Source organism: Macaca mulatta, chromosome 2 (genome assembly GCF_049350105.2).
Source record: "Macaca mulatta isolate MMU2019108-1 chromosome 2, T2T-MMU8v2.0, whole genome shotgun sequence".
NCBI classification, from domain to species: domain Eukaryota; kingdom Metazoa; phylum Chordata; class Mammalia; order Primates; family Cercopithecidae; genus Macaca; species Macaca mulatta.
The window spans coordinates 33610102-33636672 of record NC_133407.1 but is presented as its reverse complement, the minus strand read 5'-3'; the positions used below and the strand labels follow the sequence as shown (position 1 = coordinate 33636672).

Below are 26571 nucleotides of genomic sequence, written 5' to 3'. Positions count from 1 at the left end.
ACATCTGTGAAGATCCTATTTCCAAATACACTCACATTCTGAGGTTCTTGGTGAACGCAAATTTTGGGGGAACACTAGTCAATCACTATAAACTGTCACTCAAGTGTGAGGGCAGAATAAAGATATTTTTGGGCAGATAAGTACTGAAAAACTATCCTGCAATGCACTGTTTTTTTAAGGAAGTTCCTGGAGAATGTACTTAAAGTAAGTAAATAAAGAAAGAGGCAAACATGAGACCAGCCAATAAAGAATAAGGAAACCAGAATTAAGAGTTCATGCAAAGCAGAACTCTGGGAGTGAAGCATCCAAGGGCAAGAGAAATAAAATGCTAAGTATTTGATATCTTAAAATATTTAGAAATTAAAATTGACAGTTGTTTGATAGAGCTGAAACTCCAAGATAAAATAGAAGTTCAACGAGAAAGTGAACATATTCACAGTCCCTTCTTGGATCAATATTGAACAATATTTATATAGTTTTAAAATAGCAATCCTAACTCTTAACAAAAACTTAAGGGTCTATATCAAGAAGGTGAGAATGAATAATTATGCTAGATAAATTGCTAAATATTAATCATAATAGAAAGTCAGCAGATAATGTCTAAAATATGACATGAAATTGCAGTATTGGCATGTTATTTAGAAATAGGAAGGTAAAAATTGAAGAAACTCATACAAGTATAATATGTTGTTTTAGTCCATTTGGGCTGCCATAACAAAATACCATAGACTGGGCAGCGTGTGAACAAGGGAAATTTATTTCTTGCAGTTGTAGAGGCAGGAAAGTCCAAGATCAACATGTCAACAGCTTGGGTATCTGGCGGGAGCCTGCTTTCCCATAGGTGGTACCTTCTCTCTCTGTCTGTGTATGGTGGAAGAGACAAACTCCCTCAGACCTCTTTTGTAAAGGCATTAGTCCCATTCATGAAGACAGATCTAATTACCACCCCCACCCCCCGCCACAAGGTCTCACTTTCTAATACCCTCACCTTGCGGGTTACAATTTCAAGGCATGAATTTTGGGGGACATGAATATTCAGAACTTAGCATGTGGTAACTTCTGGAAAGTAGAGGTGGGCAGGAGAAGAAAGGTAGTGGCTATCTTTCATTATTAACTTTTTAGTATTCGATTTTAAAACATGTTTGAGCAAGTAATATTTTTTATAGCAACACAGATTAAAGAAATAGAATATAATACACGTAAGAATTATCTAAAAAGTGTGTTAAAATGCAGCTTCTGTGTTCATATCTAGAGATTCTAATTTAGTCAGTCTGGAGGCACCTGTGCAGTGGTGCGATCTCAGCTCACTGCAATCTCCGCCTTCTGGGTTCAAGTGATTCTCCTGTCTCAGCCTCCTTAGTCACTGGGACTACAGGTACATCCCACCTCGCCTGGCTAATTTTTGTACTTTTAGTAGAGACAAGGTTTCACCGTGTTGGCCAGCTGGTCTCAATCTCCTGATCTCGTGAACCACCTGCCTCGGCCTCCCAAAGTGCTAGGGTTACGGGCATGAGCCACTGCGACTGGCCAGGACCATGCATTTTAACAAGGCTGATGAAATTCTGATGGAGGTGGTCCCTGAACCCCACTTTGAGAAACACTTGTCTAGAAAACAGCCACAACATGGTGGGGACATCAGCTTGAGCTGGTTTCTGGTAGAGGTCAAGCAAGTTGGAGTCTATGTTAGTTGTATCCATCCCCTATTGGTATTGGGGTAAAACAGTGTTGCATGCTAAAACCCTGCTTAATCAAAGGTTATTCTAACTTTAAGAGTGAGTGATGAAACAAGAAACCTAAATGCTGACTTCAGGACATGTTGTCAGGCAGCTGTTAAGTCTTCTGCCCAGGCAGGTTGCTAACATTGGCAGAAACCATGGGGACGGTCACTCCTGTGTTTGTAGGGGACTGAACCAGCCTGCTGCTTTAAAGAAGGCATATGCACAAGGACTGCCATAGACCCTGCTCCACCATGCGATCAGCCCGTTACTATGCAATTACTATGAGTTTGAAGGTGCCGGAGGTCAGATCCCAGTCTGTGTGGAGAACCTTAGAAATGTTTCCAATAGGAATGCTGAAGTGAACACTATTGCTGAAATCTGCTACTTACCCAGCAACAGAAGTGTCACCGTGACTGCAAGTCTACTATAAAAGGTTTAAAATGCCATGATCAGCCCTCTCCAAAATTCTACACAACCCTGTTCCTTAGCCTACCCTGAAGGCTATTGCCAGCTTCCCAAATGGAGTCAGTTGGGATGGTTCCCAACTTCTGCTGAGGAGCTGCTGTGAGCCAGACACCATGTAAAGCACCTTAATGTGCCAAATCGCACAAAACCAGTTTCACAGATGAGAAAAACGGAGGTTCCAGAAAGTTAAACCACAAGTCCAGCATCACATAACCAGCATGTGGTAGAAAAAGTTTTACTCTTTCCATAATTCCAAATTGCATCTTGGACACATCTTTAAGCCTACGGGGCATCAGATAACAGATAAGATCATTAGCCTTAGAGCTGCAGAGTGTGGTCCATTTATCACTGCAAATGTGTTCACGGAACGGGATTCCTGCTGACCTGGCATAAGGATGCTCACGCAGGCACTGCAGAGGTTGCTGAACACAGCAACACTGCACAAGAGACGTGATGGAGCTCCTGCGAGAGTCACCAAAACACTGACATAACTCTGTGGCAGCAATGGATAGCCAAGAAACAGCCACGGCCAGCCACACAACCCAGGGGAGGGGATGAAGTGGTAAAATAGGGGGTTATAGGAAGAGAGGCTGATTTTAAACAAAGACCAGTTCTTAAGATGAAGTCACTAGTTGAAGAGTATCAGAAAGTAGCTGTAGACACCAAAGAAAGTAGTAAATTTTTAATCACAGCATTCATAATATGAAGGAATTTTAGGGATGATTAGCCCAGCTCCCTCATTTTACTGAATATGAGGATGAAGAGGAAGTAGATAGTAAGAGTTAACGTTATTTGAGTGTCTTCCATATGTCAGGTATTGGGCTAGGTATGATCTCATTTCATCCTATAAGGCTGGTAAAAATTTTGTCCCCATTTTGATGATGAGGAAGTCAAGGCCCAGAGAGATGGAGATTCATTCAAAGTGGCACAGCTAGTTAGTGGTAGAGCTAGGGTTAGGATTCAAGCACCTGATGCCTAATCCTGGCTATTTTTCTCTGTACCATATAGCCAGTTTCTCTTCCAACAAGAATGTGTGCAAATAGTCTTTGGAAGAACCAGGCAAATCCAGATCTAAATCCCTTTTTACCTTGGATTGTGTGACCATCTCTCTCTGAGTTCAGAATCCCTTATTAAAGGAATGGAGATAAGGATATCTTACTCTTGCTTTTGTTGTCAGCATTCGATGAGATAGTGTATATAAAGTACTTATTATACTATCTGGCACATAGTAAGAACACAACAGATTTTTTTTCCTCTTTTCTTTTCCTCCTTCCTCTTGCCTTAGGTGTGGAAGTAGTATCTATTTTATCTTTTTAGTATTTGTCCTTTTAGATAGTAGTCATTATATGCTATAATGATCTCCCAGAGAGATTGACTATATATTTACGCACATATCAGGGCCCACACAGTGAGGTATTTGTAGGAATATGTAAAAATAATTTTAACAAATTTAATGCCCAAATGGCTCCTTTGCCTGTATTCCAAATATAATTAAGTTGCGTTTAGCATTGGAGCCACCGGGAGCTTTACAAATGCTGTGTCCAGGCTGCATTCCACAGCAATTCCGTCAGGATTCCAGGGGTGAGGTGCAGGCATTAGTAGTTTAAAAATCTCAAGTGATTCTAGCAAATTACTAAATCAGAAACTCTGGGGTGAGGCCTAATAATATATATTTTAATTAGCCCTCAGGGGATTCTGATACACACTCAAGTTTGAGAACCACTGGTCTAGACACCCAGTCTTCTCCACTCCCTTATCTTCTGTCCAAACCCATCAACGATCATATCCCACTACTTTTATCTTTTAAGTATTTCCCTCATATGTCAACTAATTTCCATCCTGAGCACCATTATCCATTCTTGCCCAGATAACTGGTTACCCTGTGACTAGTTTTTCTTCCTTCCAGTTCCCTCTTCTTTCAGCAGCCAGTGTGAGCCACAATAAATGTCTAACCATGTCTCTTCTCTGTCTTCAGGGGCAGCCCATTACCTCCAAAATAGAATCTAAACTCTTCAGCCTGGTGCACAAGGCCCTCTGAGGCTGGCTTGGGCTAAGCTCTCTATCCTCCTCTCCTATCACTCCTTGACTCCATTTCAGCAGTGGAGAGAGTCTAGGGGTTTCAAGGTGGATAATGCACATCTAGAGAAGAAATTTGGTCAAAAAAAATCCCGGGGTTCTGGGGCTGGATCTCTGGTAATCTTGCAGTGGGAGAGGTGTTCTGGAAGTACAGACAGGTTACTCTAGAAAGATGGAAAAGGGTTCCAATTTAGGGAGGCTGACTGGAGCTGCACAAACTTTCAACTATGCTTATTCAAATTTTCACCCCCACTGCTTACACTCAGATAAAAGATCTAGAAATTAGGTTTGAAATGTCAACTGCAGTTTTCCAGAGCTATCACAGGATTCTTAGTCATCTGTAATTCTGACCAGCTGTTCTACAGCACATTTTCTCATGTCACGTAAGGCTGCAGTGGGTTGACCATGGGTCATTTCTGCATAGAACTCGGAAAAATGGGTGCTTAATGCACATACCATGGCTCCTTTTTGAAGGCATGCTCTTCTGCTTATAGATCATCCTATATTCAAACTGGATGCTGCGGAATGGTTCTAAGATTTTTTTTTTTTAATTTGCTACTTCTAAAGGCTTTTTTAAAAAGGCACTTCAGCCCCTCACCATACATGCTGTGGTCTCAAATTTCCAATCACACTGGCCTCCATACAAGCCAATTTCTCCACTTGCCTTAGTGCACAGACACACAGCTCTTTCTAGCTTTTGTTTTCTCATCATTGCTCATACCAGTTCCCCTCATTGCCATCAAACCAAACCATATTTATCCTTCAAGGCGAGTTCGTTCACTCATTCATCAAATCTTTATTGCATGCCTTTTAAGTGCCAGGCACCATCCCGGGTACTGGGAGCACAGCGATAAACAAGATGGAGAAGCTCACTTCAATGCCTCTTGAGGATACTGACAAGTGAATGGGTCATTATAACTCTCCCTAATAAGGGCCCAGAGGGAGAGATCCGGGTACTAGGAGAATATCCGGGTACTAGGTAATCCCAACCCCCCTGTATGGAAGGTGTTCCTAAGCAGGTGAGAGCCAGCCTGGAAGAATAAATAGGAGGTAGAGAGTGGAAGAGGTTCCTTGCAGTGAGAACAGATTGGGCTGGAAAGGCGAGCAAAGGTCAGATTAGAAACTGACCTATAGAAACTCCTTCTAAGGCAGGAAAGGATTTTTCATTGTTATTATGAAGAAACTGGAAGGAAAGCATTGTGAGCCTTTAAGTGGAGACCTGGTGTGAATCCCATTTATTCTTTGAAGTCTTCTTCAATTATTTAAATCCCAGGTGATTTTTTTTCCTTCTTTGATTTCCAAAGCAATTACTGGCTGTACTTAGCAGCCTGACTCTGAATTCATGCACTGTATTTTTATTAACCTATGGTCATTCTCTGATGTTGGTTGTTGACATTTTGTGCCCACAGCACACATTCAGGTATTATATTTTTTGCTTGAATGCCCAAAATTTATTTTAAAGCTCCCTGTATTTACAGTGTAATTGCTCCTCCAAGGAAACAATGCCACTTAGTATCACCCATCTTGGCTCTTATGTGCATCAAATTGTGCTGTGCTCTATGCCTCCTCAAATGACCAGATATAAAATTAATTTCATATATTGATCAACATTATGTGGCATATCAGTGAAGGGGACAAGTTTCCCAGATGGTCAATGTTTAAGAAGAACCATTATCTCAGAAGGTTACCTAACTCTAATGACCTTGACTTAGTGCAAACTCCTCAAGGTCAAGTGGAGTTATCTAATTAAAAAAAAAATCCCTCTCAATTCCTAACATAGTCCTGGATGTAGCACAAGGATTTACTTGAATTTTGCAGTTTTATTACTTAATTTACTATTTTAAATTATGGAATGTCAGGCATTGAAATATGTATAAAGAATATACATATTTCATAAGGAAAGTACATCTTTTCCATCACCCAGTTTAAGAAATAAAACATTATGATGATAATTGGACCCCCACTTTACCTCTTACCACTGAAAGATAACCATTGTCTTGAATCTGGTGTTTGTCATCCCCACATATGCCTTTGCGTTTTCACTCCAGTTGTCAGTAGCCATAAACATTATGTGGTATTGCTTCCCAGGTTTTAAAATGTTGTATAAATGATGTCATAATGTATCCTTCTGCAACTCTTTCTGGTTCAATATTATCTCTGAAATTTGTCTGTTTGCAGATACAGCTCCAGTTTATCAATTTAGCTGCTGTATCATATGCTATTGTATGAGTAGACCACATTAGGACATTCATGTTGGCTTCAGCTCCTCTCTAAAACACACAGTGCTGCAGCGAACATGTTTGTATTTGGTTCCTGGCATATATGAGAGCTTCTTACACATAGCTGTAGAGATCTAGTAGTGGGTTTGCTGGGTTTTAGGATATGCATATCATCCATCTAACTAAATATTGCTACAGTGCTGTTTAAACAATTTACAATCCCATCAGCAGAGGGTGAGTTCCTGTGGCTTCACATTCTTGATAATCACGTCATTTTCAGATTTAGGTATCTGATGTATTTTTCATGCGTATGTTTACACACACACACACACACACACACACACACACACACACACACACCCCTACACATATCAGAGTTCTTAGGGGAAAACAAAACTTTACTAAATGAGTAGAGTTGAATCTGGAACTTCTCAGAGAGCAATAAATGGTAACTATAAAAATCTCAGCAACTTAGAATTAATTGGATTATTTTTAAATTATACAAATAATATCAGTAAAGTCAAGGACAATTATACAAATAACATCAGTAAGGTCAAGGAAAAGTACAAAATAGCCTATGGTATTATCCCATTAACATGGTCATTTCATTTTTTAATATAATAGATGCTCATTGACTTGGTAATTACTTGTTGCCTTAGCCAAATTGAATGATTTTTAAAACTAATTCACTGTTAGCTAATTTTACATTTTATGTAAATGTTCCAAATATATTTAGTCTTCTACTGGTGTTCTAGGGTTGAATTAGACTGTAGTTAAATAATAATGATCAGAACAAACTTCCAAGTCAGACTTGTTTTTATTTTAGCAATTATCTCTTGCTACATTATAATTCCCAAGAACATCTCTGGTCACATAGAGTATCTGTGCTTTTCCATAATTCTTTTGCTGCAAACATTCAGTATACACAAAGCAAAGCATTCTAAAATATAAACAAAAGATTATAGCACAAAATAGAGGTTCATAAAATTAGCCTCTTATCACTTTTTTCTATTTCACCAGTTCCATTCTTTTGTTAATGTCCTTGTGAAGAGCAAACATTAACTATGGGTGATAGTATCCTGACAGGTGGGTTTTAGAGGACAATCACTGCTAGATGAAATGTTAGGTTCATCCCAGAACCAACGACATGGGCGTGGCTTTCCAGTTTAAGAATGAGTAGAAGATATTCCTAGGAAATTCCAATTCTAAATGCTTTTAGGGGAGTCCAATCTGAGATATAGATGTAAGGAAAATAATGACAATCTTTTTCAGACAGATACATCATCAAAATCGATGCCTGAACTGTGCAGAGCTTTCAAAGAAAAGTTAACTCTTATAGGTAGGTTTCCCCAGTTCTCAGGAGAAATGAAATCACTCCGGGTTTGTCAGGTCTTCTTACTGATGTCTTCACTCAGAAAATGCTTCTCCTCAGATTTGGGATGGAGAACAAATTTAGCATGCTATTAGCCAATTGTTTTTGTGAAAAGTCCGTCATTTACCACTGCCTCTAATAGATGATAATACATTGTGGTTAGAACCACATGGGATTATACATGTCAGTGGAGCTATCTTCTTTTCTCCTATGATGACCTTGTGTCTTCACCATCTGCAAAATATAAAAATATTCACTGCTTTTAATGTCATTATATTTGTTCAAAATGTTCCTCCAGGGCCTGCTCCTTTATATGCCACATATAAAACAAACACAATATTTTTGTCATTTTCAATGGTCAAAATAGAAGTCCAGCTCAGGGTGATGTGATAATAGAAATAAATGAACAATATATAAGGAGAATCATAGACATAATTCTTCCTGGAAGAATGCTGGTACATTAATGATTTGACATTCCATGCTTAGCAAATATAGTGGTTGGTATTAAGTAGGTGCTTGAAGGGGTATGCAACAGACAATATCGAGGTTCTGTCCAGAATCCTTCTAATCTTTCTTTTTTTAACATTAATTTCTAGGACAATATTCCTTCATTTTCTGTCTTCCCCTTCTTGGCCTCCCTCCCCAACCATTGCCATATGAGCTTTTGCTTCCAACATCAGCACCTACTATTCTTCGAGGGCTGCTGTTAGCTACTGGACCTGTTTTAACCACATGCACCATGAGTACCTGGAGTTTACATTCCTCTTGACAGCAGCTCTTGACCAATCAATAACCTGGGAGGAAGTAAGAAAGTCCAACTTTCTCTTTATCCAATTTGCCAGTCTGTGTCTTTTAACTGGGGCATTTAGGCCACTTACATTTAAGGTTAATATTGTTATATGTGAATTTGATTCTGGTATTATGATGTTAGCTGGTTATTTTGCCCATTAGTTGACACAGCTTCTTCATAGCGTTGATGGTCTTTACAATTTGTTATGTTTTTTGCAGTGGCTGGTACTGGTTTTTTCTTTCCATATTTAGTGCTTCTTTCAGGAGCTCTTGTAAGGCAGGCCTGGTGGTGACAAAATCTCTCAGCATTTTCTTGTCTGTTAAGAATTTTATTTCTCCACTTGTAAAGCTTAGTTTGGCTAGATATGGCATTCTGGGTTGAAAATTCTTTTCTTTAAGAATGTTGAATATTGGCCCCCACTCTCTTCCGGCTTGTAGGGTTTCTGCAGACAGATCTGCTGTTAGTCTGATGGGCTTCCCTTTGTGGGTAACCCGACCTTTCTCTCTGGCTGCCCTTAACATTTTTTCCTTCATTTCAACCTTAGTGAACTGATAAGCAACTTCAGCAAAGTCTCTTGCACATTGATACAAAATCAATGTGCAAAAAATCACAAGCATTCCTTTACACCAACAATAGGCAAGCAGAGAGCCAAATCACGAGTGAACTCACATTCACAATTGCTACAAAGAGAAAAAGATACCTAAGAATACAACTTACAAGTGTATGTGAAGGACCTCTTCAAGGAGAACTACAAACCACGGCTCAAGGAAATAAGAGAGAAGACAAACAAATGGAAAAACATTGCATGCTCAGGTATTTCATAATCAATATTGTGAAAATGGCCATACTGACCAAAGTAATTTATAGATTCAATGCTATCCCCATCAAGCTACCATTGACTTTCTTCACAGAATTAGAAAAAAACTACTTTAAATTTCATATGAAACAAAAAAGAGCCCATATAGCCAAGACAAACCTAAGCAAAAAGAACAAAGCTGGAAGCATCATGATACCTGACTTCAAACTATATTACAAGTCTACAGTAACCAAAACAGCATAGTATTAGTACCAAAACAGATATATAGAACAATGGAACAGAACAGAGGCCTCAGAAATAATGCCACACATCTACAATCATCTGATCTTTGACAAACCTGACAAAAACAAGCAATGGGGAAAGGATCTCCTATTCATTAAATGGTGTTGGAAAACTGGCTAGCCATATGCAGAAAACTGAAACTGGACCCTTTCCTTACACCTTATACAAAAATTAACTCCAAATGGATTAAAGATTTAAACGTAAGACCTAAACCCAGAAAAACTCTAGGAGAAAACCCAGGCAATACCATTCAGGACATAGGCATGGGAAAAGACTTCACGACTAAAACACCAAAAGCAATGGCAACAAAAGCCAAAACTGACAAATGGGGGGATCTAATTAAACTAAAGAGCTTCTGCACAGCAAAAGAAACTATCATCAGAGTGGACAGGCAACCTACAGAACGGGAGAAAAATTTTGCAATCTATCCATCTAACGAAGGGCTAATATCTAGAATCTATGAGGAACTTAAACAAATTTACAATTAAAAGAAAACAACCCCATTAAAAAGTAGGCAAAGGATATGAAGAGACACTTCTCAAAAGAAGACATTTATGTAGCCAACAAACAAATGAAAAAAGGCTCATCATCACTGGTCACTAGAGGAATGCAAATAAAAACCACAATGAGATACCATCTTACGCCAGTTAGAATGACGATCATTAAAAAGTAAACAACAAATGCTGGAGAGGATGTGGAGAAATAGGTATGCTTTTACATTGTTGATGGGAGTATAAATTAGTTTCAACCACTGTGGAAGACAGTATGGCGATTCCTCAAGGATCTAGAACCAGAAATACCATTTGACCCAGCAATCCCATTACTGGGTATATACCCAAAGATTTATAAATCATTTTACTATAAAGACGCATGCACACGTATATTTATTGCAGCACTATTCACAATAGCAAAGACTTGGAACCAACCCAAATGCCCATCAGTGATAGACTGGATAAAGAAAATATGGTACATATACACCAGGGAATAATATGCAGCCACAAAAAACAATGAGTTCATGTCCTTTGCAGGGACATGGATGAAGCTGGAAACCATCATTCTCAGCAAACTAACACGGGAACAGAAAACCAAACACTACATGTTCCCACTCATAAGTAGGAGTTGAACAATGAGAACACATGGACACAGAGAGGGGAACATCACACACTGGGGCCTGTCGAGGGATGGGGGGCAACGGGAGTGATAGCATTAGGAGAAATACCTAATGTAGATGACGGGTTGATGGGTGCAGCAAACCACCATGGCACATGTATACCTATGTAAAAAACCTGCACATTCTGCACATGTATCCCAGAACTTAAAGGATTAAAAAAAAAAAAAAAAAAAAAAAAGGAAGCCTAACTCTCTTGCCTCAGCTCAGAACATCTCTCCGCAGCCTAACTTAGACGCCTGCGTTTCCTTGAAGGATCAGGCTTAAGCTGCCCTCTATGGGACTTCGCCTGAGATGACACCCTTATTTGCCTTCCACTCCTTCCCTGTCTTGCTTCCTTCCTTACTGGTTCTCCTGTGAGAACTCCCTCAATAACTCACATGCACAGAAATTCCCAACTCTGGGTTGGCTTCAGGGGAATCTGGTCTAAAACAGAATCTTAGAGAGGCTCCAGCCTAGTTGTCTTAAAAAAATTTGCTTACAGCCACACCTCAAAGGAAAACAAAACATCTACTTCTTGCCTTGAACATTTTAAATGTCTATTTTTTTCCATTATGAGTTTAAGTGGTTGAAAAAGATGTACGTTGTGACATATTATAAAAACTGACATTTAAAAATAAAATCTCAACATTTCTCTCTTAACTTATCCAACAGAGTCTACCATTATTTACCAAAAATATATGCAAACATGCTCATGTTTAAATGTCAGATAGTTTATAGTGTTCATTTCTCTCCTTAAATTTGTATTTCCCTTCCACTTTCCCCATAGAATTTCATTCTAACTCTAATATGTTTATATGCTTTAAAATATTTTGTTTGCCTAATCATAATTCTCTGTAAAAATATATATATTTAAGTGTATGTTCTTATTTTCTATGACGATAAGCTTCTATGTATTAACACTTTTTAAAGATGAATTATCATTAGAATTTATCAAAACAATATATATATTTAAATTTTGGTAATTCTATTAAGAAAAAAAGTAAACATTTTTGCTCAAAATACATTTATTAATGAAATTGATAGTTTTTCCCTGTTATTTTTACTTATTACTGTTTTTGCTAGAGTAAGGCAAGATTTAATATCAGAATTGATAGAATTATTAATATCTATTGTTATATATTTAAGCATTGATAAATATTATTTATATCAATGGATCTTGAAGGAGTTTTATCAGAGCAATGTCAAGCAACTATTTGACTTCTTTCTGAATCATATCCCAAAAATCACCCAGTAATCTTTCAAAAAGTTTTACAAAAGAATCAGTTATCTAGTCATTTAGATGACATTTTCTAATTTCTGAGAAATATTTTTTTAAAAGTGCTTTACCAAATTTATCAAACGGCTATTAATTATACCCGTTACTCTTTTACGGAGAGGCACTGTATTTATCTTGAAAAACTAAAATGTTTGCAAAAGTTTAATATTGCTAAATTAAGCACACTTGACACTTATATTATTAGTATATTTTTTGATAAAATATTTTAATCATCTTTTCTGTATGTTTTTACTTCAGAATTTTGAAACTTCAATTTAGTTCATTCACTTTATGAGAAATGTTCCCCATGTAGCCTAATTGGAAGAAATGGTCTTTATTGTAAAAGCCAATCCACACACGCTCTGCCTTTGAAAGAGTCTAATCTCATCTCTCAGTTGAAATAATTATGGTATTGGGGGTTCCTGTGATGATATCTTACTATGATTCTATCCCAAGATAGGTTGATAGCTCTTGCCATAGTGGGTTTTTGTTTTGTTTCCTGTTTTGTGGCTTTTGTTTTTTGTTGTTGTTTGTTTTTGTTTTTTTTGTTTTTTGCCTGACAAAAGAATGCTTGCTCTCTGTTTTAGTCTATTTAGGATGCTATGACAAACTACCATAAACTGGGTGACTTATAAACAAGACAAATCTATTTCTTTCAGTTCTGGAGGTTGGGAAGCTTATGATCAATGCACTGGCCCATTCAGCATCTAGTGAAGGACCTGCTTTCTGGTTCAAACGTGGTGCCTTCTCACTAAATTTTCACATGGTAGAAGGGAAGAGGAGTCCCTTTGTCTCCTTTATTATAAGGACACTGATCCCTCCATAAGGGATCCACCCCCACGACTTAATCACAAATGTCCTAACTCCTAATACCATGATCTTAGGGGTTAGGATATCAACATATGAACTTTGGGGGGACACAAACATTCAGGCCATAGCATTCTTCATCAGTCTATCTCCAATACACTCACTGTTTGTTCTCATGGAAATCCCAGTCAGGAGAGATACACCCTTTGACAATAGTTGGATTACAAAATGAAATTTATCATCATTGCTATCACCCTCACTCCATGATACACCGGAATTCAAAACGTTCTAACATGAGTTCAAATACTCCATTTCTAGCAACACACTTCTTCCTTAACAGAAGTATGTACAGGATGGAAAAGATTTGAAGCCTTACCTGGGTTTATGGTGCTTTGATTAAAGAAAGACTACAGACAGAATATTTTTAAATGACTCCTAGTTTGACAATCCCCACTCCACCCCACCCCAAATACCTCCCTAGAGGGGTTTTACATCTAGAGCAAAGCACCACAGTTAGATTCAGAATGGCCAAGAGATGTGCTGTTTAGTGTGTGTGAAGTGGGGGATGTTTTTAAAAGGGGATGCAGAAAAAGATGCCCTTCTGTGATTCCTCAGACACAAGTACATTCTCAGGTAGATGGAGCCCTTTAAGACTAGCCTTTGAAATCCACGCACTGGAAAATCTTTGTGTGTCACCCAGTATGTATACCCCAGTATAAAAAACACTGGCCTTGTCTAAGCTTTTCATTACACTGAGAAGAAAGTTTAGGACCAGAGCAATCAGGTAACTTCTCAAGATCATAAAACCAGTTAGTGACAGAACTAAAACTAGCACTGGAGTCTCCTCATTCCCAATCTGGTGTTCTTTTCACCATAACCACTAGCTCTGATATCATTTGTTATCATCACTGTCATCATCAACATGATCACAATTTTAAATAGTAGCTAACATTTATTAAGCTTTTACTCTATGCTAAGAGCTGTTTGAAGTACTTCATATTCATTTACTGCTTACATTAGCCAATGACATAGGTTATATTATTATCCCCATTTTGCAGATGAGGAAACGGAAGCTGAGAGAGGCAATGTGACATGCCCAAGATCACATGACCAGTAATTGCAGAAATAGGATTCAAATTTACAGCTGGCTCCAGGATTCACTCTTTCAACTCCTGTTTCCTGAAGTGTTTACTACAAAATACTAGCCCTATAAAATGCGTTAAAAGATTCTGTGTCCAAATTGGTTTGATTATAGCTGTTTTCTCAGAATATTAATATAATTTAATATTCCATTAAAGACAATAAAAAGTCCTGCAGAAAAACCCATATCTACTTATCAGTGATTTCTAGAGAAATTATTTTTTTCCCAAATACCTATTAATATCCAATGAAAGGACCCCTATTAAAGAAGTCTGATTTAGACTTGATATTTATAACACTAGGTCAGTGGTTCTCAAACTCTGGAGGCTCTACCTCCAGAATTTCTGATTCGGTAGGTCTGGGATACAATTCAAGAATCTGCATTTCTAATGAGTTCCCAGATGATGGTGATGTGGCTAGTCCAGGGAATAAACTTTGAGAAACACTACAGTTGATACTGGAAAAATAAAGACTAAGAAACAAGCCTTGGGTTTGGCATAAAGAAAAAAAGATACAGTTCCACTTAAAAATATCTACATCAAATTGTTGAAAATGTACTTTATAATGAGCAAACAGAAAATCTGTCCTTTAAGTAGAAATATATAATGAAAATATCAAACAAATGGACAGGTGAAAAGGAAAGTTCAATCTCTTTAGGAAAACAAAAGATGAATAAAATAACATAAAGTGATAATTCTATACAATGGATTTATATTTTTAATTGTCAAATAGATGATCAAACTTAGATAATTCAAATAAGGATAATACTAGTTGATTATATTCCAGGGATAGTGTGTACTTTGAGCTTTATATGCATCATCTTCAACTTTTCAACAACTCAGAGATAGATTTTATTATTTCTGTTTCATGGCCTAACTTTAAGGTAAACTTATTTTCTATAAACATAGAGTATGAATCACTATGACGAAAGTATTGGATTAATTACTGTGAATTCTTAGGTAAGATGCTTCAGATGTCTGTAGCTTCCATTTCCTTATCTGCAAAAAGATAAAGTACAACTCAGTGATTTCCAGTCACTAAGCTTTCAGGAGTGCAAGAAAAAGTCAAGCTGATATTTTCTGAAGAGGCTCAGATTGACTTCACGGAGCAGGACTGGCCAAGTATAACTAACCCAAGCTGTTGGCTAGAGATCTGAAAGAAAAAGAATTAAAGACATCATCTATTTCTAGATGTATAACATATCATTACAATAGAAAAATGCAGAAAACTTTTGGAGAAAATAATGAAGAATAATAACAAACAACAAAGATGCACACTTGATGATAATCCTTTTGATTCTACCAACCTTACTATTTTCAGCAGCAAATCACCTTGAGATATGTAAAGCTGTCTAACAGGAATGATTCAACCAGGATTTATAGCAGTGTTTTGCAAACTTGAATGCACATTGAAATCACCTGAGAGCTTCAAAAAACAAAACAAAACAAAAAAAATAACTGATGCCTGTGTCTTACCTCTAATGTAACTTAATTGATATGGGGTGTGGGCAAGACTTTGGACTTTTAAAAAAATAACTAGGTGATTCTAATGTACAGACAAGTTTGGGAACCACCATTTTACAGGGTTCTTTCCTGTGAGTAATTTTTAATTATATCCCCTGCTATAAACTGAAATGTGTCTCTTGCCCACAAATTTATATAGTGAAGCCGTAACCCCATGTGACTGTATTGAAGACAGGGCCCTTAAGGAGGCATTTAAGGTTAAATGAGGTCGTAAGGGTGAAGCCCTGATTTTACAGAATCGTTACCCTTATAAAAAGAGAAAGTGACACCAAGATCCTCTTCCTATCATGTGAGGCCAAGGAGAGGAGGCAGCTATTTGCAAGCCAGGAAGAGAGCCCTCATCAGGAACCTTATAGGCTGGCACCCTGATCTTGGTCTTCCAGCCTCCACAACCATGAGAAAATAAATCAATGTTATTTAAGCCACCCAGTCTATGGTCTTTGTTACGGCAGTCCAGGCAAACTAATACACCTTCTCTTCAACCCACTGTTTCTGTTTCTGATCTACCCCTTATTCCTTCCTCCAGATGTTTGTAAAGCATCCTGAATCAGAAGTTACCAAAACAGAGTCACTAGCAAGGCACTAAACCTCTTTGAGTCTCAGTTTCTCCATCTGCATACTAGGGATATTAATTCCTGTCTCCCACAAAGGGTTTTTAAGGGAATCCAATGAAACCATGGGTATGAAATTATCTCACAGACAGTACAGCTATTCACATGGGCAATCTGTGTCTGGTTCTCACCACTTTCTCTTACTCAGCTTTCCTCCCTTTCAACCACCCACTTGATTTCTCATTTGTGTCCCTTCCTTAATTTCACCTGCCCAGTATGTCTCCTGCCCACTGGGTCACCGGTCATTTGACCTCACTCCAACTCCCTGGCTGTCACATATTTCTCCTTTAGAACAGGTCTGCTGGTGACAAGTTCTCTTAATTTTCCTTCATCTGAGAATACCTTTATTTTGTCTTTATTCCAGAGGGAGAGGGATATATTTACTGGATATAAAATTCTGTGTCCATAGTTCTTTTCTTTCAGTACATTAAAGAAAAAAAAAAAAGAAGTTGTTCCACTGTCTTCTAGCCTCCGTGGTTTCTGATGAGAAATCGACAGTCATTTGAGTTGTTCCCTTATTTTGTATCATAGTTTTTCCTTAGCTGCTTCAATATTTTTTTCTTTATCCTTGGTTTTCAGCAGTTTGATTATGATGTGTCTGAATTGTTGTTGTTTTTTTTTTTTAGCTGTTAAAATCTGTAAATTTATATCTTTTAACAATTTAGGGGTAATTCACCAATTTGGGGGAATTTTTGGTCATTGTTTCCTAAAATATTTTTTTTGGCATGAATATTTCTACTTCCCTTATGGAATTCTAGTGAAACAAATGTTAGACATTCTGATACTCAACAAGTCTCCAAGGTTCAGTTTGCCTTTTTCTCAATCTTTTCTCTCTTCAGTTTGTATAACTCTATAATTAATCTTTCTTCAAGTTCATTGACTTTTCTTTTTCTTTTCTTTTCTTTCTTTTTTTTTTTTTTTTTTTGAGACATGGTCTTACTCTGTTGCCTAGACTGGGGTGCAGCAGCATGATCACAGCTCACTACAGCCTTGACCTTTGGGGCTCAAGCAATTATTCCACCTCAGCCACCTGAGTAGCTGGGACTATGTACAAGTGCAAGACACCACATCTGACTAATTTGCTGTTGTTGTTGAGATGGGGTCTCACCATGTTGCCCAGGCTGGTCTTAAACTCCTGGGCTCAAGTGATCTGCCCACCTCAGCTTCCCAAAGTGCCAGAATTACAGGTGTGAGCCACTGCACTCAGCCTTCCCTGACTCTTTCTTTTCTCATCATCACTCTGCTATTAAGCTCATCCAGTGAATGTTTTAAAATTTTAGATATTGTATTTTTTACTTCTAAAATTTCCTTTGGGTTCTTTTTTGTGATCTCTATTTCTCTGCTTGAAAATGTCTATCTTTCCATTCATTTAAAGTTATTTACCTTTACCTCATAGAGCATACTTATAATAGCTACTTTAATGTCTTTGATCATTGCAACATTAGAGTCACCTTGAGGTTGGCATTTGTTGGTTGTCTTTTTTTTTTTTTTTTTAAGAATTGTTCACATCTCCTGGTTCTCTGTATGTTGCATAATTTTGGATTGTATCCTGAACATTTTGAATATTATGTTGTTTAGACTCTAAGTACTGTTATGATTCTCTGTAGAATATTTTTGTTTTAGCAGGCAATCATCTCAGGTTCAGCATGCAAGTGCTGTCTGATTATCTGTGAGTAACAGTCACAGTTTAGTTTCTAGGGCCTTTGCTATCCTTTCTGGGTCTTTCTTATCCATGTACAGTTTAGGGAAGAGCCTGAGACTTATATAGGTCCCCTAACTACAAGTAGAGTGTTCCTTTGTTCAGCTCTCTTCTCTCTAAGGTTACCCACACATGCTGGCCCACGAGGTCTTCTTTTCCAGTTTCTCTGGCCAGAACTACTTGAGACCATCACTACGACAGTTACTGCTGTTACTACTTGAGACCGTCATTACAAGTTCCTACTGTTACTGCTTGAGACCATAATTATGAGACTGAACAAAGGGACAAATGTAGAAATGAAAACTTAAGACAAAAGAAACTTTTAAAGGAAGGGGAACAAGAGAAGAAGAGAGCTCCCTGCTTCTAGTGAGCAAAGTCAGTCCCTGAGCTTCCACTGCCCTTTGTATTTATTGAGTAGCAAGAGCAGAGAGGAAGAGGTAATGATGGGACAGCTGCTTAATTGATCGCAGGTTCATATCATTACTAACAGGCTTCAGATGTACCTAATTACAGAAACACTTGCTTTTGGGGCATGACTGCCCTCAGCATTCCTTCTGGGTGGCATATGCAGTGGGTCAGTTTGCCAACATTCTGCATTTATGAGAACAGTTTGCTGTTTACTCAAATAGCCTCCAGTGGTATACTGAGTTGATCACAACCCTCACTCTTTCAGCCTTCAGCAAGAAAGAAAGGGTTTCTCTTTAATTTTAAGTGTCTAGCTTTCCACTTAGCTGCCAACTGATGCCTGCCTTCAAGGCAAACCCATGAGAGAAAAGGGGAAAAAAAGTAGGACGTTTTTAATGCAGAGGGCCTCTTTTTTCCTAGTTCTTCTGGCCAAAAAGATGGGGTTTCTAAGGAGGTTCAGCCATCTACTTCACTGCCACACAGTTCCTGTACTTGGACTTGCCCTCAGCATAAAGCCTCAAAAGAAAAGAGAAAAGAAAATGAGAAACTCATGCCCCTTCACAATATACGTGCTTTTGCTTACTTTTCAGAGTCCTCAGGTAGTTGCTTTTTGTATTTCATCCAGAATTTTCAGTTGTAATCAGTGGAAAAGACAAGTGATATGGGCTTATTCCATTTTGAAACAAAAATGAACTTATTCCATTTTGATGAGAACCAGATATTTCAATATACTTATATTTAATTTTTATTATATCTATCTTCTCTCTCTGTGTGTCTGTATTTTTCCTATTTTCTCTATGTTCACTTCTCTTATTTTCCATCATTTTGCTGATTTTGTTCTCTCTACATATAGATATACTTACAATTATACCCATATCTAAAACTATACATATGTTTATGTGTGTGTGTGTGTATATATATATCTAGAGCTTTAACTATATCTATATTTATAAATGTGTGTGTGTGTGTGTGTATATATATATTTTGAAGTATACATACATGCCCCTGTATGGGATTTTATTATATAAATATCCAAAATTTATTTTTTTATTCTGCTTTTATAAACATTTTACTACATGATTTTTGGTTAATATGTATATTTCTATTGGGTATATACAATGAAGTAAAATTGCTGGGTCATTGGATATACATATTTTCAGCTTTAGTAGATACCCAGGAATATTTATTTTAAAGTCATTTCCCACATGACTCTGGGACACAGAAAGGACTGTGAATCACTGCCGTAGAGCCAATAGCTTCCTGCTGTCCATCTCCTATTTTGCTTTTAGCTGTAGGTCCATTTCCCCACCCAGCCTATAAAGCTGCCCACAGTCTCCACACAGATCTCAGAACCATGGTGGCCTTGTCCTCTCCATGTCCCACTGAGGCTGAGGCTCAGCTAGGGGCCTCCATCTCAAACCACAAAAGCTCTAGTTGCTAAAAGAGAGAGCAGATATCGAGTATTAAAACTCTGGAGGCTCCTTGCACAGTTCCCCTTCACCCCAATCTTGGACAAAGATGCAGGGCTGCTCCTGCTTACTTGGGATCTGCTGTCCTTGTTCTTGTCCCTCCCACTTCCCAATTTCCTGACTCCACACCAAGCATTTATACCTGCTTGTAATTCTGAATATGTCAACAAAGACTATTTTTTGCCTTTCTGAAGTTTTATCTCCCTTGGATCCTTAGATGATAAGCCCCTCTTTTATCCTCATCCTGTCATCTCTGCCTCTCCTAGTGAATTCTAACTGCTCATCTTCCACCAGGGGAAAATCCAAACAAAGGTACTTGAGGGTCTTCAACTCTATGGTACTCAAGATTACCTTCTTTTTCTTGCTGTTTATCAACCACTAGAGCTGAAATTTCTTCTAAATGTGCTTTTTCCTTGTCTTTCGTTGCCAATTTCTCAGTTGAAAAGAGCAGGTATAATTTCTGCATCAAATCAGTAGCTGTCCCAGAACCATTACTATGATTGTTCCCTAATACAAGGAAATGTTGCACCTGGGAATCAAATTCATCAAACAGCTCACCATTTTCTGTCTTTATTTCATATATCCCAGGAATAAGTCTGAAGTAATAGAGAAGAGAGATAAAAAATTAGTTAGCCAAGTCTCCTGAAAGATTAAATGTGAATACCAGATAATATAAGAGGAACCCATTTTATGTATGTGATTGGAATAGTCCAAGTGCAGTTCACGAATGAAATTTGACTTGTGCAATTTTCTAATATTCTGAAGGGAAATTAGATATTTGTCTCTGCAGTTTAGAATTCCAAACCAATATAATTTCTATCATTAAATTTTTATTGAGTACTTAGGGTTGTACTTTGTAAAATCAAACTTGAAAGAATCTTTCCTGCCAATCCTCATATGTGTTTTGTTTTCTAAATCGCCAAATGTCGTGTTTTGTTTTTTATGTTTTTATTCTGCTCTAAAATTGTTACATGGAATCTTTGATATAAGTTTTCTGTTTTGGCAGTAACCAATATTAGAGTTACGTTATCTAGTTACTGATAAGGTACTAATAGGAGGCATTTTTGGTAAAACAAACAGAAATGGAAACATAGTTCTTTCAAATATAAGTCCTGTTCTATCTGTGATTAATTTCAGACCTGTGCTATCATCACAAACAAGTAGCATTTAAAACACACACACACACACACACACACACACACACACTTGGATCTTGAAAACTAAAATGCTGTTCATTTCACAGTTTTCTTAAGGACTGTTTCCAGTTGTGGTATGATGCAAACTTGGAATTTCTCAACTCACAATACAGTGTTTTCTGTGCCACCGTTCTCTGGGTTGGGAGAGGTGATGTTAACACATGTGGCTTTCATATCTTCGGTGGGATATTTGTTGATGGCACCTGGAGAGAGAGTGGGCTGGTTAGTCTACATTTTACCCATCTACATTATTATCTCACCCAAAGTCAGTTCATCTTTTCATGTGGTTGGCAGTGTTTTCAAGAACAACTTTTATAACAGACTTGGCAAAATAGGCACACTCTAACATGGAAATTGTTTGTTCTTGGCAGAGTCAAGAGGATACAGCCAGTCATTGAATAAAGAATTCCAATGCTCTACCACAAACTTGTGATATAATTTAAGGACATCTCTAAATTCTTCCTATCATTTGTTTCTCTCCCTATAAAAGGAAGATCTTTCTAGAAGACTCTTATTTTTTTAAAAAAATTATTTATTTTTTATTTTTTGAAAATACACTTTAAGTTCTGGGAGAAGACTCTATTAGCTATTGAAATTGTCTGCCCTATTTATCTTGGGGTTGGGAGAAGCCACATTTTTACTTGCTACTAAATATAACCGCTAAATTCCAAGATTCCTGAGAACTATGTAAGCCCTGGGGCTTTATGCATTCCAGAAAACCCGCATCCTTGTGATTCTCTAGTAAACTTGCAGCAGCTGCAGAGACCATTCAATGTAACCTCTGCCACATTCCTAATTCCCAGCACAGGCTACGATTTGTTTGATGTTACAAGGTTTTGGATGTGCTGCTATATGCTTGTCTAAAGCCACAACACATGGGCAGAGGCTGGGGCAGCCACCCTCAAAGCCCCACTGTGTAAAGACACCCTTAAAAATCCCTGCCAGCTGTCTGGAATAGAGGCTTCAGAGGAGATTTGTCCCTATGGTTCATAAGAATTCAAGTCAGAACTAAGGTTAATTTATAATGACAAGACAAAATAGAAGTCCTTGGAGTAGGTGGAGGGCAGTGTCACTGCGATATTATTTATTACAGCAGTACACCTTGCTAAGGGTTTAGTAATTAAAGTATGATTTACGAGACAAGAGCATAGCCCTGGGGTCAGAATGTGAGGGGTTGAGTCTAGAATTTACTAATTATTACTTGTGAGATTTTAAGCAGTTTATTTAACATTTCTGAATCTCAGTTTTTTCACTTACAAAATGGGGTTATAAATACCTTCCTCTGAGGACTGCACTGAAGATTAAATGACACAATCAATTTACAGAACCTGACACATAGTAAACACTCACAGGTTAGGGCTAAAGGGCACTTTTCATCCATTTGAGGATTTCCTGGCTAAAACTTTGGCAGTGCAGCAGCAAGGCTCATGGTCAAAAAATCTGGGAATTTTCTCTGAGATTTTTTACTGCCTCCTACTCACTTATACTCTACCACCCTTAACTGAAGTGAGGATCATTTTACTAAGTCTGCTGATGGACTGTACACAGAAACATTAAATCTATCGCAAAAACAATCAGAGAATTAATGACTTACGTCTGATTAAATGGACAAATGGCTTGACAAACTTGATGATATAGTTCCAATCTGGCTTGTGGGTTCGGCCAAGTTGGACCAAGTGATGATCCAGAGGGTGGCTGGCTAATTCTTCCAATTCTTTGTCATTGTGTTTAGGGCCAAAGGAAAACACAAATATGGAGTAGCCTTGACACTTAACTCTCAGAGACACATTCCTTAAGACATCTTTGTCTAACTGGTTGGTTTCGCCAGCAGATACTACAAAGATAACTTTGTTTTTCCTTAGATTGGGGGTTCCTACAAAGACATTGTCAATTGTCCACTGCAAGGCATGGCCAATAAAAACATCTCCATTGAGCTGTTGAGAGTCTTGGAGATGATGTTTCATTTGGTGTATACTGTTATAAGTAACCAAATCAAATTCCAGGTAGACAGGGCAATCTTCAGTGTTAGGCATATAGCCTGGGGGAGAGTAGCTCAGGACAGCAACCCTGTCTCCTAAGGTGGAGGTCAGTGGATCAGGGGCGATGTGAAAGTAATCAAGCACTGAGGTTATAAAAGCTTTTACTTCCTTAAACTCATCACTTCCTACTCTTTGGGAAGCATCTATAAGGAAAGCCACATCCATGTAATATTCTTGAAGAGAGACATCTCCAGGTTCATTAGTATGATCTGGTTCTTCTTTTCTGCCATAATTTTCATGTCCTGCAACAGAATAACTCAAGTCATTCTTTTTAATGAAAGATAAGTTTGGAGCTCCCTAGTCATAGATGGCAAATACACAGCATAAGGGTATTACCATGCTTCATTTCCATACTCATGGCAGACATCAATAATCACATTGCTTGTTCCCAGATGCACCCTCCAAATCTGTACCCACATAGCACATGCAGAGCCATTACCATTTGACACATATTGTCACATAAGAAAAAACCCATTTGCTATCCTATCTCAGATCTTTGTGAAAGGACTGATTTATCCTCCAGCGATTTTAATATGCAAGATGAGAAACATTCATTTTTAATGTACTCCACATGGCTAAAAAATTTGGAGTACACATTTGCATGAAATTTAATTATATATAATGACCTCAAGAGAAAGTATAGATACTAAAGTTACATTTATTGGTGGCACAAGCACAAAAACCTTTATATATGTATTAAAAATATATATCATACAGCAATGTCGTGAGAGCAAGTATAAACAAGTGCTGACTTTGGAATCTAAATGCTGTGTGAGATATGACATACTCTAAGAAGCTGGTACTCAAAGTGCCTGCAAACAGTTCATCAGCCCACTTTAAGGTAAGGAGTTTGCACCATGATGTAAGTCAACTATATTACTAAGCACACTGATTAGTTCAGCTGACATTTATTTATTTATTTATTTTCATAGCAAGACTTTCTCTTTGAAGAAAACATTGTCTTGATTTATATTCTGAGACAAGCTTCTTATCTTGCTGCAGACCAGCACTTCAAGTAGCTCTGCTCTAAGCCTTAGGGATCATGAAGCCTGTCTACAATCATATGAACGATGGCTGATTGGTGAGGCGGCAACAGGAAATGCCAGCTCAGAAAGACAGGAAGTAGATGGCCAATGTTCTTTGGTTTTATGAAAGAAGGGAATTTGTGAACCTAATCAAGAAAAAGTAGATTTTTAACTGGCAGAAATGCATTGATCTCCATTTCTACTCAACCCTTTATTAGATACTTTTACATTATTTTAATTCTCACAACAACAAATGAGTCAACCTTTATTAATACTATAAACCTAATATAGAAATAAAATGTCAAAAAAATACCCCACCACCATGGGTGAAGTTATTAACTGTGAAAATGCTTTATTAGATAATGTTTGATGGTTAAATGGGCCCTGCCTTCCAGTATAAATTCCATATTATCTCTTTTAAAATCTATTGTTGGATTTAACTTGCTAAAATTTTCTTTAGAATTTTGCATCTATGTTCACATCTGTATGAACGATGTTCTGTAGTTGGTCGGTAGGTTCCCTTTCATGTAATGTCTTTGTGTGGGTTTGGTATCAGGGTAATCTGGCCTCAAAAAATGAGTTGGGAACATTCCAAATCTACTCTTCTAGTTATTCTGAAATATGCAATAAATTATTGTTAACTGGTGTTAACTTTAAAGTATATAATAAATTATTGTTAACCATGAGAACACTAGATCTTATGCCTTCTAATAAGTATTTTGTGCCCACTAACCAGCACTTCTTTATTTCCGCCTCCCTATTAGCCTTCCTAGCTTCTGTTAACCACCATTTTATTCACAGATATCCCAGGTATCCAGATTTGATCATTACACATTGAATGCTTCTATCAAAATATAACATGTACCCCAAAAATATGTACAACTATTATGTATTCATAAAAATTAAAAATAATAAAATGAATTAAGTGAGTTGTGAAATATTCCCTTTTCTTTAATGTTCTGGAAGAGTTTTCATAGAATTGGTATTAGCTCTTCCTTAAATTTTTAGTTGAATTTACCAGTGAAATCATCTATACCTGGAGTTTTCTTTATGGGAAGATTTGAACTACAAATTCAATCTCATTAATAGGTATAAGGCTACTTAGGTTACTTCTTGAGTAAGCTTTGGTAGTTTATACATTGCGAGAAATTTGTGTATTTTACCTAAGCTGTCTTATACACAAAAGATTGTTCATAATATTCCCTGATTATCCTTTTAATATCCTTGGAATACATCTCCCTTCTCATTTCTGATATTGGGAAGTTGTGTCTTCTCTTTCTTCCTGGTGAGTTTGATTATAGATTTATCAATTTTATTGATCTTCTCAAAGAAACAACTTTTGGGTTTATTGACTTTATTGTTTCTCTTTTTTCAATTTCACTGAATTCCACTTCATTTTTATTATTTTCTTTCTTCCACTTGCCTTGGGTTTATCTGGTTCTTCTTTCTCTGATTTCTTAAGGTAGAAGTTGTGATCATTGATTTGAAACATTTCTTTTTTGTCAATATAGGCATTTAATGCTATTTATTTCCTCCTAAGTACTGCTTAAATGGAACCTCAAATTCTGGCATATTGATTTTATTTTATTTCCAAATATTATACTTTCTAATGTCCCTTTTATTTATTCTTTGACCACAGACTATTTAAAAGTGCTTTATTTAGTTTCCAAACACTTCGGGAGTTTTCAAAGATCTTTCTGCTATTGATTTATAATTTAATTCTGTTTCGGTCAGAGAACACATTTGCTATCACTTGAATCCTTTAAAATGTTGAGCATTGTTTTATGGTCCACAACATAGTCTATCTTGGTAAATGTTTCATGTGCACTTGAAAAGATTATATATTCTACTGTTGGTGGAGTGTTCTACAAATGTCAGTTCGGCCAAATTAGTTGACAGTGTTGCTCAAGCCTACTATATTCCTGCTGATTTTTTCTTTCTTTTTTTTTTTTTTAATCAATTATTGGGAGAAGATCCTGAAACTAACTAATACTCTTTTCATTTTTTTAATATTTTTTCCTTCATGTTTCATTTTGGAGAATTTCTATTGCTATGTTTTCAAGTTTGCCAATCTTTTTGTTTTGCCAAATCTAATCTTCCATTATCCCATTCAGTGTATGGTTCATCTCAGACACAATGGTTTTTGACCCTGCAAATTCTACTGGAATCTTTTTATACCTTTCATGTTTCCACTTAACTTTTTAACATATTGAATACTGTTACAATGACTGTTTTGATATCTTTGCTAATTCTAACATCTATGTCTGTTGTGGTTTGTTTTTGAGTGATTATACTCTTCATTATGTTTTGTGTTTTTCTTATGAGAGACATTGTGAAATTTTCCTTGTTAGGTGTGAAATACTTTTGTATTCTTGTAAATATCCATGTGCTTAGTTCTGGAAGGCAGTTAAGATACATGGAAAGAGTTTGATCCTTTTGGATCTTGCTGTTATGATTTGCTAGGTGAGCCTAAAGCAGTGGTTAATTCAGGG

The 26571-nt window shown here is 37.2% G+C and overlaps 1 protein-coding gene across 1 annotated transcript in view; it reads right to left on the bottom strand.

The window, feature by feature from the left end:
* Positions 1–7281: 7281 nt before the first annotated feature.
* The window catches only part of COL6A5 (collagen type VI alpha 5 chain), a 125061-nt gene continuing 105771 nt past the window's right edge, over positions 7282–26571 (bottom strand). Inside the window, exons 38-41 of the mRNA XM_015132208.3 lie at positions 22610–23296; positions 21122–21218; positions 20171–20415; positions 7282–8084 (exon numbers count right to left, since the gene is read on the bottom strand). Coding sequence (XP_014987694.3) covers positions 8059–8084; positions 20171–20415; positions 21122–21218; positions 22610–23296 — 1055 coding nt within the window. The 3' untranslated portion in view covers positions 7282–8058. The remainder of the gene's footprint in view (positions 8085–20170; positions 20416–21121; positions 21219–22609; positions 23297–26571) is intronic.